The sequence below is a fragment of the Sphaeramia orbicularis genome, chromosome 2, assembly GCF_902148855.1.
Source record: "Sphaeramia orbicularis chromosome 2, fSphaOr1.1, whole genome shotgun sequence".
Taxonomy (NCBI): Eukaryota; Metazoa; Chordata; class Actinopteri; order Kurtiformes; family Apogonidae; genus Sphaeramia; species Sphaeramia orbicularis.
In genome coordinates this window covers 6,696,103-6,710,592 of record NC_043958.1, presented here as the reverse complement: position 1 = coordinate 6,710,592, position 14,490 = coordinate 6,696,103, and the positions used below count along the sequence as shown (strand labels likewise).

Here is a 14,490-nt window from a genome sequence, read left to right as displayed (position 1 = left end):
TGCAAGTTATCTGAACTTGTATATTTACAGGCACAATTTTGTCGAATTATGGTTGTAGCTTGACTAAACTGTTTAATTTGACTGTTGTCTTTGTCCCAGTCTACATGAACAGGAGTGTAATTGATTTGTTGTTGAAATCATGTTGCTTCTGCTTCGATATGTGATGATATTCACTCTTTAAGCTTGTTGGTATTGGGCAATTTCTGGCTGACTTATGACGACATTTACAACAACAATAGTCAATAGCGAGTTAGCAAGCCAGCAACTCGGAGATAAACTGAAATGACAACAGACAACGTTGCAAATTTGTATATGATGTGATGACTTGATGTGATGTTTGACTTCTGGGTCAGGATTTGGTGCAGAGATCTCCTTCATGTTTGGTATTTAGGTGCAGCTTGGGAAGCTCTTCAGACAAAGACCTTGACCTTTATTTTTAACCCATAAAGACCCAGTGCTACTTTTGTGTCAGTTCCCAAATGAAATTTTCTCTATATCTAACCTTGCGTAAGTGGTTTATCATCATTTATTATAATATTATCGTCTGTGTTTTGCATTTTATCAGTATAAATCAGGTATTTTCCTGTATTTAATTCACTGATCATGAAGATGTTCATAAAACCTCAGATTAAAATTGAGGGTTATTATATCAGAAACAGAGAAAACTGCAGAAAAAGTGACTTTTTCAGTAAAATATATCATTAACTGAACATAAATCAAACATTTCCATCCACTGTCATTTATTAGACTTCATGGGTTTTACTGGTGAATCAATGTTGTAGAAGATGACAGTGTTTCCAAGGTAACTATGGAGCCTCTGAACGTCCAAATGGGTCATATCTGATGACCATGAAAAGATGACAAACTGTATTTTACACCAATTATTTACACATATTGATAGGATTAGTGGATCAACAGGTATTAAACAGTTTACATCAGTAGATGCTTTTGGATGTTTGGGTCTTTATGGGTTAAGGTAAAATAAGTCACTGTGTCAAATTTAGACAGCAACGTTGACCTACATTTTCAGGTCTTTCGGAGTCAGTGCATGGTCATGGGGGCAGATAGGGGAAGCTAGAACAGATGTGGTAAATGGATAGTGCAACATGAGTGTAATTACAGGGCACAAGTGATTTTCTAAAGGGGCCAAGGGTTCATTACTACGTTCAGCGTAGGTTTTATTAAATTAACTTGAATTTTATGTAGTTTTGTTTTAGTCTCTTGTCATGACTCACAAATCATGGTTAGCTTGATGGGTTACATTAACTGCAGTCAATTCAGTAGTTAATATTGCTTGTAGTTTCTATTGGCTCACTTGATTTTCTGTCAGAAACTGTATATTTATGTGATTATTAATTGTCATTCACATTTCAGTCCTCAGAATTATAGTAAATTCATTTTAAGCATAAATAGCTGCAGTTTCACACATTCATTTCCATTTCATTCATTCATTTTCTGAAACACTTAATCCTCAAGAAAGTTACGGAAGTCTCAGCTACCTATGGGAAAATTGGGGTACACCCTGGACATGTCACCAGTTCATTACAGGGGTGACATACAAATAACCATTCACTCTGACATCCACATCTATGGGTGATTTAGGTTGAGCAGTTAATCTATTAAGTGTGTGTGTGTGTTTGGATGGTGAAAGGAAGCGAAAATAACTAGATAGAACCCACACAGACATGAAGAAAACAAGCAAATTCCACACATTTAAGCAAATCACATCTGAATTGAGTTGTGTTTGTCACATGGTCAATATTATGCCATACTGTTGTGTTCTTCATAAGCTAAAATATAGTTGTGGTTCTTTTCAACAAAAAAATTACCTATACATTTTTACTTTTGCAGAGCATCATGATGTCATTGATTTTTCTGACTAAACACACGAAATTTCAGTCTCTAGGTATAATCACATCATGTCCTTTGGGGCTATGAACGGACAGTCTGTTCTGTTTGAATGGAGTCATATGGGAGAAGTGGTTTTATTCCCGGAATAAACAACTATTTTGTGAAAATTGTCATCAGATGACATCTTTGATGAGCTTTAACATCTTATCCATAGAACAGAAAATTGTAACACTACCTGATGAGATCTAACATGCAGTAAATGATGTTTTGATAGGTACATTTAAGACAGCTCTGTATCTGAACCTTGTATTCAAGTATATTTGATGATATGATGATGAAGTGAAGGTGACCTTTGACTTTTTGGATATAGAATATTCAAATCACTTCATATAGTAGAGTGCTTGCACAGGTCTTGAAAATCTTAAAAAGTATGGAATGTTAAAATGCTGTTTTCCAGACCTTGAAAAGTCTGGAATTTTGTATGAAAGTCTTAATAAAATGTGACAAATGTTTCTGTCATAGTTAAATTTGAGAGTTTGCTCAAAGGCACATAATCTGATAAAATATGTGATAGGATTTCACTAACCGGTTGGCACTGGAATGATTCTAGTAAAACTTGTTTGCATGACATTCATGCACTTTTGTGATTTTCATAGGTTTTGACAATGTTTCTGTCAGTAAATCATAATTTACTGCAAATTATGCATTCATTTATTCATGCATTTATTAAAATGAACTTTTCTACTACACACAACAGGTACAGTCTCAACCAAAAATGTAGGCGCACAAGTAGAAAAGTACATAAAGTCAAGGTCTGGGGGGAAAAAATTGCAGTTTTGAAATAGTGTGGAATTTTTACTTGGATAAAGAGCAAACACCCTGTATAGGATGTTAAAGGTCATCACAGAGGTTGTCAGACTGTTTCAGGAAAACAACTAGTTTGATCATGACTTCCCAAAAATGAATTGAATCTGTCCATTATATCATTTTTGGCCACACTGAGCTTGACCTTTGACCACCAGATTCCAAATTACTCATCCAATTGAACCTTTGTGCCGAATTTCACAAAGACATTATGATCACGAGAGCATGTGTTGCTGACGCTGAGGTAAAATGAGGTTTCCTGGGGAGCTGTGTGTTTCCATGCCGGTTGTTTTTATATTTAGACATTATTCGCAGTCAGACAGATAATTCTCCAGTGGACCTCCAGGATGACACCAGCTGTGGTTCCTAGAAGATTTATGAAGCAGCTGGGAAGCCTCGGTGTTATGTAACAGAATACAAATGAGGGAGTGCCAAAGCTATCGGAGATTCAGCTACAGTTGGCAAACATCTGCTCCACTTTAACAGAGCAGGTCAACGAATCCACAGCAGCTTTTTAGGGAAGTGTTGTTTGAGTTTCAGTTGTCCTGATCTTCGGTCGGTGTCCAGACAGAGACGGATGTGTCTTATACTGAATTTTATCAAAGGCCTCCTGAGAGGTCAGAGTGGTTTTAATGAGCAGACAGCCTTTAGTGGAAAAACATCTAACCTACGCACCAGTGATTCACTTAAAACATGAAGTCGAGCTTGACGAGGCTTAGAAGAAGCATCTGATTCACATTAACCTACACACACTCTGTCATCCTCTTTAGTAGGTGGGACTACTAGGAATCAGAGCAGAGCCAGAAGAACAGACTTTACAAATGCAGAAATGCTGCTCTAATACTGGAACCAAAGCTGTTTTTGTTGTTTCTCTGGGTATAAACTAAACTATAATAAAAGGAAATAAGTATTTATAGCCCTCACCACCAAAAACTGTGTAGCATTATTTTGGAGTTCAAGCTCATAGATCAAGTATTACTCATTGAATCAGGCAGATTTTGTCAAGTCTTCCATGAGAGAAGATCATCTTTGTATTGAAGGGTAAAGAGCAAACATTTGAAGGCATCTGGAATGACTTTATTCAATATATTAAAGACTTTAAATGAGTACTGCTCTAGTCTTGCTTAATACTACTTAAGTATTATGTATTATTTATTTATTGGCAACATATTTGCAGCATTTATGAAGGACATTTTCAAAGAGGTTGGACTACTTTCACTCATCTTGTTCATTGTTTTGTTCGTGTTTTGCTTGAAATGCAACTAAAACACCATATTTTTACTGTCAAATGTGAACTATATTGTATGTACTGTGCTGCATGGTTGAAAAATTGGAAAAAAGGTATTCTGTTCTGTTACAGCTGCACTGAGAGTTAGATGAGAGTTTCATCCTGCTCTGGACAGATACCAATTAGGTGTAGAGACAAAAGGTCAGAGGTTATCGTGCTATTAGTTTGACTTTTTGACTCTTGGGATGTTACCAGACGAACCCAGAATGACTAGTGTAAGAGTGGACTACATTTCATTGAGACAGAAGACACCCAGCTGTCTCAGTAATGAATGTGGAGCTAAAAGTGGCTATATTTATTTAGAATGTATTAAGTTGGTGCATACTGCAGGAAATTCTGTCACATTCAGACACCAGCTTATGAGAGGGAAGGTAATTTATAAGCAGGAGGACAGATAAAGATAAGTAGGTCAATTAAAAATGAAGCACTTTTCAATTCTTTTCACTAGTTAAGTATGAAAATACAGTAACTTTTTATTTATTGAAGTTTTAATGACTGTCATTTATCAGTCACAATGGTGGTAAAATAAGGTCATGTCAGTTTTAGAAACACATCATGCACTTGTTACATGGTTTTAATGCAAAGATCCATTATAATGCAGTGTTTCCAGTTAATAACACAGACAGTGGCTAGACAGTCGATATCGTGTTAAAGCAGCATAAGGTGTTCATCACCAATTTTTCATCAACTCTGTAAAACTTGAGTAATAGCCTAAGTATCACAAATCCATTAGTCTTTCTGTGGTTACGCATCTGAATCACTCCCCTCACTTTGAAGAACTTCGAAGGGTACTCCATCACAAGCGGTCAGTTTGTTTATATGCCAAACCGATACCAAACAGTCACTCGGGTCTTTTCGGAATTCCATGCAGCTGCAGCAGCAACAAACACAGAAATGGCTTCATTGCTTCTTGCTGTTGCAGCTGTGTGGAATTCCAAAAAGGCCCAAGTGACGGTTCGGTTTCGGTTTGGCATATTTAATATTCACAAAATTTTTTTTTCGAAAATGTGTAAAACCAGCTCCACATTAACTTTACATGAAAAACAATGAATGCATCCAGCTTTGCTTGTTTGTTTGTTTGCATATCGTTAGTTGGTTTGGTTTTATTTCGAGCACATAGAATCATCAGATAACAAAGAATCATACAACATGGTCAAACAAAATTTTTCATCGCTCGACAGTGGGAAGAGGTGTAACTTCAAAACTCCCACCCCCTTTTTACATACTAATAATTAAATTAATTCCGCTTCCTTTGATTTGTTAACAATCTTTTTTTCTATGTCTTTGTACAATGACACAAAGCATCCATACAAACCATTCACATACACTTTTTTGTCTATATCTCTGTTCCTTCTCTTTTTCTTTGCCTCTGACATCAGTAAATAAATACTTAGAAGTTCATGTCTTGTTAAAAATGCTGTAATCTTTCTTTTTTAGCGGTAGAAAACACCTATGTAAAGATATGCTCAAATATTTGAGTAGAGTTTTAATTTATTCCAATTTAAATTTTATATACCTAATATTTGGAACCAATATTCACTTTTAAAGTCTTTGAAAGGGTTGGTTAAGCATCTTTGTATTATTTATGCAATAAATTATATACATTTTTCAAATCGGATTTTATATTTTTTGTGTGTTTTTTTGGCCTTTTGTATTGATATAGAAGGTTAAAGTGAAAAAAAATAATAGGCAGATGAGATAGATGAGGTTGTGCTGGAAAAAAAAGATACCAAATATGGGTATAGCAAACACTTCTTTATATAAATTATATATATATATATATATATATATATATAATTATACTATATAAAGAAGTGTTTACTATACCCATATTTGGTATCTTTTTTTTTTTCCAGCACAACCTCATCTATCTCATCTGCCTATTATTTTTTTTACTTTAACCTTCTATATCAATACAAAAGGCCAAAAAACAGACAAAAAATATAAAATCCGATTTGAAAAATGTATATAATTTATATAAAGACAAAAATCAAAAGTACTCAAAAATGGCCAAAATAGGCTCAGACACCTAAGGGTTAACTAATGAATAGTTGTATTCTGTGCTCCACCTTTTCACTGTATCATTGTATTGTTTAATGTACTGTTTTTATAGAGATATATATTGAGCAGAGCTGCAAGTATATTGGTCCGGCCCTTAAGTATCAAAATTTCTCATGTGCCGCCATAAGAAAATTAATTTCCCACCCCTGATATAGTTTTTTAAAAGGAGGCTTATACTCTGTTTAAAAAAAAAAAATAAAAAAATAAAAAAAGATAATAATTTGATCTTATGCAGTGTCCTCTTTGCTTTATCCTGAAGTTCTGAAACTGTGACATTATCTAATACCTTCAATAAAAGGTCCTGGACCACAGTTTTAGTGCTTTGTGTATTGAATCCAACTTAACAGGTTAAAATAAATTCTTCCGTCTCTCAAAGGGCGCTCAGCGGGTGAGAAATCAGTCAAGTCATGCAGACTGAATACAAAATGGCTTTTCCATTTAATTCTAACTGGCATCAAATGGGTCTTAAAAAGGAGGCTTAAATTGCAGTGGCATGCTGGATGTTGGCTTATAATCGTCACTGTTAATGTCTTGCCGTAGGAGCTCCAGTTCGAGCGGCTGACTCGAGAGCTGGAGGAGGAGCGGCAGATTGTGGCGAGCCAGCTGGAGAGGTGCATGCTGGGAGCTGATTCGCCAGCGGGGGACAGTAGCAGGTAGATCTGACAGTGCGATGACGGCCTCATGTTTACACTGACACGCTAATGGATCTATCATCAAATTATCAAATTAGCACCAGCAAAAAAAAAAAAAAAGACAAATGATATCCCACGAGAGAGTTTTAAATGAACAGTAATAAATAATAATTATGTTGTCGTTTATTGCTTGGTAATTATAAGCAACACAGTGAGGATTTAATGCATAAACAACCATGCAAACTTTATCTGCACTGTGCTTCTTATGCAGCAGCTTTTTACCTTCTGAAGTCTGAGAATTACAGTAATACCGTTAAATATTTAATGTGTAGGATTTGCATGTTTGTGTGTTTATGTAAAATGTGGATTGTTGTTGGTTTCGTACTTGGAAGTGGTTGTTTGTTGATGCTAGCTGACCTGGCGTCTGAGCTAACCAAGTTTAGAAGATGTCCTGCTTGCCTGCATCCATGATATGTGTGTACTCAATGCTAATTTTAGCAAATATTATAAGCATATTATATGCATTCTGGAGGAGCAGAAGAGAGGCACTGAAAACTTGTCAGCAATCATAAAGATTTTCACCAAGAAAACACCAAAATCCTCTACATAGAAATCAATGTCCATGCTGTTATCATGGATGTAAGAGGACAGAGGTGTTAGCTTAGAAACAGAGTTAGTTGACGTTAACAAATGACCAATGCAAAAATGATTTCCCTTCATAAACATCATGTAAACAAGAAAGCACCGATCTAATACAGTGAATCTTTAACAGCTAATGTTAGCTAACAGTCAGTTTAGCAAGGAAAACTGATCCTGCTATAGCACTTTTTTTTACCATGTAATGTTAGCAACCATGTCACTATCTGTGCAAAGGTTATTCTGAACATACTGTGCATTAAATGTGCTTAATGAATCACTTCCTACAGCTAATATGTGTCCTTTGTATATCTAGTCATAAATATGTATAAAAATATATAAATTTGTTACCTGTCTGTTCTTTCCCTACATAACCGAAATTCCTAATTCCCTACATAACCATTCCATTCTTTAAAACTCTTGCCAAAAGTTAGAGTTATATTTAAAAAATAAAAAATGCATCCATAGTTTATCAAAATAGACACCTTAAAGAACATCTGAGCAAATTTTCATAGTTAGGAGACACTTGCAACCGCACTTTTGAAATGTTTAGAAAAAAAGGAAAATTTAGATGTTAACTTTTGTTCCCTACATAACCATGCAGTTTTTCAAATTTTTATGGCAAAAGATGGCACTATAGATTTTGTTTCTTTTTATGAGCTTCAAGTACTAGTTAATACCTTTAAAGTGATGTAGTATTCATGTCTCTAGCTTAGATACTTTTTGAATTAGAGTATAAAATGTAGTCGAGCACTCCCTACATAACTGCATGACTTGACCCTAATACAGAAAACACATAGAAACAAGAACTGAAGAACTGAAACAGAAGGAAAGAACGCAAAAAGTTCAACTATACATGACAATATAGCATTTTTTCCTTTTGAAGACCGGCCTCATTTGTTGAAAATTAAGTTGTATTCCCTACATTTGACCGCTTTTACTTTAAATGAATTAGTTTTCAACCATTTCAACAAAATGTGGTGTTATTCAAAATGTGTTGTTAAAACGCAATATTTGTGCATGCAAAAATTTGTGCTTTTTGTAAAGTGTGTTCAGCTCTTTTCTTTGCAGTGGGAGCTTGTTATTTGTTGGTGTCAGCTAAGCTAATGGTAGCTCCATTTTTAAGCTAATGATGAAGATTTAGAATATATTTAATGTATCTTACGGACTAATAGTCTGACTGCTGTTCTAATTTACATTTTAACTTAGGTTAGAACTAGTTTTTCATTTAGGACTTTTGATAGTGTTACATGTCTTGTGGATTGGACTATTGTACAGTATATATGTATTTGTTTTAAACAACATATGTTAACAAACATCAACATTTATTATTAATGCATCATTTTATTTATTCTTTATTGTTATTCTGTGTGTGTTTGTGTGAAGCTTGTGTTTGAGTCTGTGTATTAGAGCTGGTTATTTGTTGATGTTATTGGTCTCCTTTTCAAAGCTAATGGTTGTTAGTTTACACACTGGTGGGGAAGATGGGCATTGAGGAATCTGAGAGTGAATGTAAGGATTTATGGTAAAAAAAAAATTAAAAAAAAAAAAAGAATTTGAGCTAACATAAAGAAATGACTCCAACACAAACTTAATGTAAGCACCCAAATCTATGCAAATTTCAACATTTAACTTTGAACACTGAGAAAACTTGGCTTAAAAATGTAGCATTTTTCCCTCAAACTGTGTATAGACAATGTTTTTGAAGCAACTTTTTTTTTTTTAATTGAAAATGAGGTATTGATCGGTTTATTTCAGATTCAGTTGAAAGTGTCTTTAATATTCAGTCTATCTATAATTATTCCTTAGAAATCACTCAAACATGAGGGAAAAAACCCCTACTAATTTAAATATTTAATTCTCCAGACTACATTCATAAAATGTTTGAGGCTTTTGGCTCATTGTTAATGAGGATGAGGTTGTGTTATCCTTCATGTGCGCTGTTGTATTTCAGATTTATTTGAGATTTTTTTTTATAATAGTTGTTGAGAACATCCATAACTATCTGAAAAAATACACAATGCTCAATTACTCATTTAAAAAAAAGTCAGATTTCTCCTGGAACTATCTTCATAAAATGGCATTTTTTAAGCTTTTGACTCATGTTTAATGGAATTGACGCTGTAAAAGTTTACATTTGACCTGCTTTACCTCAGGTTTACTTGACTGTTTAAAAAGAAAAAGGAAAACCTCCAAAACAGCAGCCAAAGTCTAATTACTGCTGTTGGTGTATGCATTCCAGCAGGCTGTAAATCATTGGCAGTCTGCTCTGTCAGGACTCATAATGGTGATATTTGTCTTCATGAGGGATGATGCTCAGCTCGTTGACAGTCACATTGTCCTGTCACAACCGCACACGTCACTAAAACCACCAGATTTCCAGCTCCATCTGACATGATACGAACCAACAGGGATGTTTTGGTGTCATACAGATCTACTCTAATAACTGTTTTTGTTTTTTTTAACCGTGAGAAATGATTCGCTTTGTGTCTGCAGGTGTTTTCTTAACCCAGATAACACATTGTGCATTTGTGATGCAGGTTACGTAACGTCTGATCCGCAGCCGGGATCAAGTGACTTTTTCATTTATATCAATTTTCAAAGTAAATTGAAATTCACACAGGAATGACAAAAGTCTGCTCTCTACACACTGCTCTGATTGAATGTGAGGGGAATCTTCTTGTTTTTTCCTTAACAGTCAGAATGTGTTCGTCTTTCCTCTTCCTGGACTGATTCAATGTAAAGTATTGGACCATGACTGTGATTTGATTTATGTCTGTGCTTTCTCCTCTCTCCTCCATTTCCTGCTTTCCTTCTCCGCCGAAGCTCGTCTGAGAAGTCGTTTGCATGGAGAACTGCAGGTATGACTCTCTACTTCAAACCTATTGTAAATCTGAAAGTTATTTTTGCAGCACGTGATTGCAAAATCATAGTGTTTATGCGTTTCAATCATAATAACCAAAGGCCAAAGAGGTTTATAATACTAGCAGCAGTCGGTTTTTCAAATGGTAAACAATGCAGCTTGAAATAAAATAAAATCGATCCCAGTTTGGCGCGTTACAACACATTATTCCAGATGAAGAAAGCTACTTTAGCCCCTGGTGGAAATTGCCTGAATGCAGCACTGACTGGTCAAGCAAAACAAAACAATGTTTCTACTGGTGTATACGAGCCTTTGAATTGAACCCATTTACTACTCTGTCACCGATCCCTCTGCTCCGTTTCCCGGCCCATTCTTCACTGTCGTCTTTCCAATAAAGCAAAAGTACTGTTGTAAAATGCAGTATTCATTTGTGTCAAAGAATCGATATTTCTTAGATGAAGAGAATCCTGTCTGGAGGTGATGTGGTTTTCTTCAAACAAACTTTACTGCACTTTATTTGTTTTTTTTTTTTCTATTATCTTACCAAGCCATTAGCATATGTTGCATAATGGATTTAACTAGAGCTGCAACTATTGATTATTTTCTGTGTTTTGATTCAACGATTATTTGAATAGCTGGAAAAAAAAGTGAAAACGACATGTCTGAAAATGACAACTTGTCCTTTATTCCAAAACCAGCTGAGACAACTACAAAAGTATAAATGTAAAAGGACAAAAATATCTGAATAGAAATAACAATAACAATGTAAAAGTCCATATAAAAATTTCTATAGCTTTAACTGCATTTTTGTATTCTGGAGGGGACAAGAGTTTCACAGCTTTACTTAAAAAACAAAACAAAAAACACTGACACTCCATAAACAATAAAATATGTATCGAAAAAAAATTTGTAGTATGCTGTTTGCAATAAAGACAATTATTTAATGTAAAAAAGTGAAAATGCGTACTTTCCTGTTTTTTTGGGAGGAGACACAGTAGTAAACCAAAAAAAAAGTCCAATGACATCTACAAACAGTATGTGCACTGCAGTCTTCAACACATTTGGATCCAACGTAAATTAACTCTTTCCCCGCCATTGACGAGATATTCCGTCAATTGCTTCCCAACGCTTCCCCGCCAATGACGAGATTTTCCGTCAATCCGTGTTTTCACTGTTATACTGTAGTTGGAGGTGTTGTGGATCATGTGAATTACTTTCCTTAGTCCAAAAACAAACAATTAAGCAGCTTTTTCGGAAAAATGACGGGCCGGGTTTAACGTTTTTGCACTGGAGTCTCCGTATCCCATGGCAACGCATCCAGTGGCAGTCACTGAATGAGGAAATGAAGACTGCAGGAACCGCGCGCAGTTTCAAAAGCCTTAAAGATGATTATGGAGACAGAGTCTGACAATTCAATATATGATGGAGCTACAGAAGAACCATTTAGAGACAGGAACGGAGAAATAGAAGGTGAGGGAGACGGACACGGAACACGGGAAACAAGGAGCGGCTCAGGTCCGACACGGAGGTGCGGGTGGGGGGTGCGGGGGCACAGAGCGACACGGAGAAAATGACAGACAGGAGGAAGAGAAAAGAGACATTTCTAGTGGACATTCAAGGAGAAGACAGACATACAGACATGGGACAAGACAAAGGAAAGCTAGTCTGCATCTGTTAGAGTGAGTTCAGATTCAGACTGAGGACACAGAACATATTCAGCTGTAGAATGTCAGCAGGACACAGGGAAGACACTGTTGGATTTGGCTTTTGTATGAAATAAATAAATACATATATTCATACAGAGATAAATAACTAGATGTCCATAGAATTATTTCCAGATCAAACACAGCAGCTGGTCCAACAGGAGGACCTGGTGCAGCCAAAGGCCAGAAATCTACAGTATTTAGTGCATTTGTTTCTTTTTTTCTTGAAAATGAGGAATATTGAGGTGTTTATATCCAAAAGCTAAACTACTATGTGTTAGACTTATAACTGATGTATGTAAATGTGCAAAGTTTAGAAGGAACCTGGTGCTTTACAAGATGTTCGGTCTAAAGTTTGGTGTGGATTCCCCTAACATTTTGTGGAATGATGGGATATCTTAGAGCTGTTTGTTACTATTATTGCTGTTATTATTATTTTATTTTGTGATTTTGAAGACAGTGTTACTGTTGGTAAATAAGAAAGAGTCAAAAATGTAAATAGGAAATCAGTTTTCTCTTGAAAATCAATATCTTTGAAAAAAATGCAGTTTTCTCAGCTTTTTGCTCAAAATTGTTTTTTCCTGAAAATGACCAATATTCAAATGTTTATATCTCACGAACGAATAAAGATAGAATAAAATAGTTTTTTGTGTTTAAAAGTTGAAGTTCTGTTCTTTCTTTTGATGTATTCAGTGTTCACATACTCCTAACACAACATTTTCAGTGAGCCTCCAAAGATTAGTGAAAATGACCAAAACGGCTGGCGCTGGCTACCAACTCACTGGAAAATGCTCTGGCGGGGAAAGAGTTAACTTAAAATTAAAATAAATAAAACCAAATATATTTAACATTTGTGTAAAAGCTTAAAGGGTTAAAGGACAAAGTCTTTGTTCCAATTAATAAAACTGAGTAAATAGACATTTTCTGCCTTTTTTCCCTCATCTCTCGTGTTGTTTGTGTTGATCCTGGCGTCATGTGCGTCACAATAAATGTCCGTGTGAAACAGCAACAGTGGAACCAATGTTTAGTGGCGGTGAAATCAAGGAAACAAAGCTTCAATTCAGGAAAATTGCAACTGAATAATGTTTTCTTTCAAGTCGATTAATCTTTTCAGTTTTAGATTTGACAAAGGCGTGTTGTGCTTCTGACTGAACTGTGGATGCTTTTGCAGGTGGAGATCTGCAGGGCGGTATGGAGGCCTCTGGTCGACTCCTGGAGCCGGAGGACGGACTCTATCTGCCTGAACAGGATCGGGTCTCCCTGCATGACAGTGAGGGTCTGTTAAATGTACACAGCACATGGTCTGAGCCAAAGATTTGGCCGCTATTCAGGATTTTCTATCTCTGCTCAGCTATGGAACATGATTTAAGTTCCTCGCTGGCAGGAAGTTGTCTTTAAAGATAGCTGCCTTTATACAGAGATCAAGAACTACGGTAGTTAAGTTGGAACGGACAAAGTTTCAGGCTCAAACTCAAACCGTTGCTTAGAAAACTACTCTTACACCATGCTTATATTCTTTGGCAGGAATAAATGTTATAATCTAATCTAATCTATCAGTGTTTGACAATAAATTGAGCTAATCTTCTGTAAATCAGTCTGGATAATACTGAGGCCTCTTTTACATGACAACATTTCATGTGTTTCATTGTGAAAACACAAGTATTTACTTTGTTTTGTTGGGTTTTTACTCAACAATGGAGTGAAAACAATCCCTGTTTATATCATAACAGTGAAAGGACTGAAAACGATGTAGTATATATGCCAGACCAGTAGTGGGCGATGTAACTTTGTAGTGACACATTTTGAAGTAACAAAGTTCTAACTTGGATTGGGTTAAAAAGTGCAGTTCCTTGAATGTCCAGTTAAGGCCTCTGAGATCCACCCACTTTTAAAACGCTCCTCTTAAGAGTAAAACTAAACATGTTTACAGCCAACAATGTTAAAGTCTTGGGATTTTTATAAAACTGATGTGACTCATTTACAATATTCTGCTCATTAGTGCAAGTTAGCGTTAGCCAATTAGCAATTTAATGTTAGCACCAATTTGATACTATATTATATGATTAGTCAGCTAATCCTTTTTTTTTTTTTTTGCTCAAAGTCTTTTTATTGGTGTTTATGCAGAATCTGTACAAGCTAATTATGTTACAGACATGAGTCAATACAAACAAAAGCAATCCCCACCCATGCTCCAACAAAGCCCTACCCCTATGAAAATATCACTGTCCCATTTAGCAGATTGGTTTTGATTCTGCATACAACCACATGTATTGTTGTATACATTGTTTACATGTTGAAATTGTACCCAAAATACGCTTATAAACAAACCAGATAAATTAAAGTAGTGGTGTATTATGGGTTTGGAAAAAAAGAGAAAAAAAAAAAAAAAAAAAGGAAGACATTTTTTAAATTATAAATGCAAATAGAACAAAATCGGTCCCTAAGTCCTAAATTCTCTAGTGTTTTAGAAAAGGTTTCCACATATCATAGAGTTTCTGAGCACACCGTCTTGTAGAATAGCAGATCTTCTCTAGTGTCAGGTGGTGTAAAAGGTCATTGACCCATATCTTAAAGGTGGAGGGTGTTTCTCCT

At 35.5% G+C, this 14,490-nt stretch overlaps 1 protein-coding gene across 2 annotated transcripts in view; it reads left to right on the top strand.

Annotated features, from left to right (window-relative positions):
- The window catches only part of LOC115431197 (plakophilin-4-like), a 106,984-nt gene that overhangs the window by 20,869 nt on the left and 71,625 nt on the right, over positions 1-14,490 (top strand). The window contains exons 3-5 of one of the 2 annotated variants that reach the window (XM_030151438.1): positions 6,605-6,717; positions 10,159-10,193; positions 13,070-13,168. In XM_030151438.1, the coding sequence (XP_030007298.1) occupies positions 6,605-6,717; positions 10,159-10,193; positions 13,070-13,168 (247 nt within the window). Of the gene's footprint in view, positions 1-6,604; positions 6,718-10,158; positions 10,194-13,069; positions 13,175-14,490 lie in introns of both variants that reach the window. The other variant, XM_030151431.1, reaches the window with a different exon arrangement.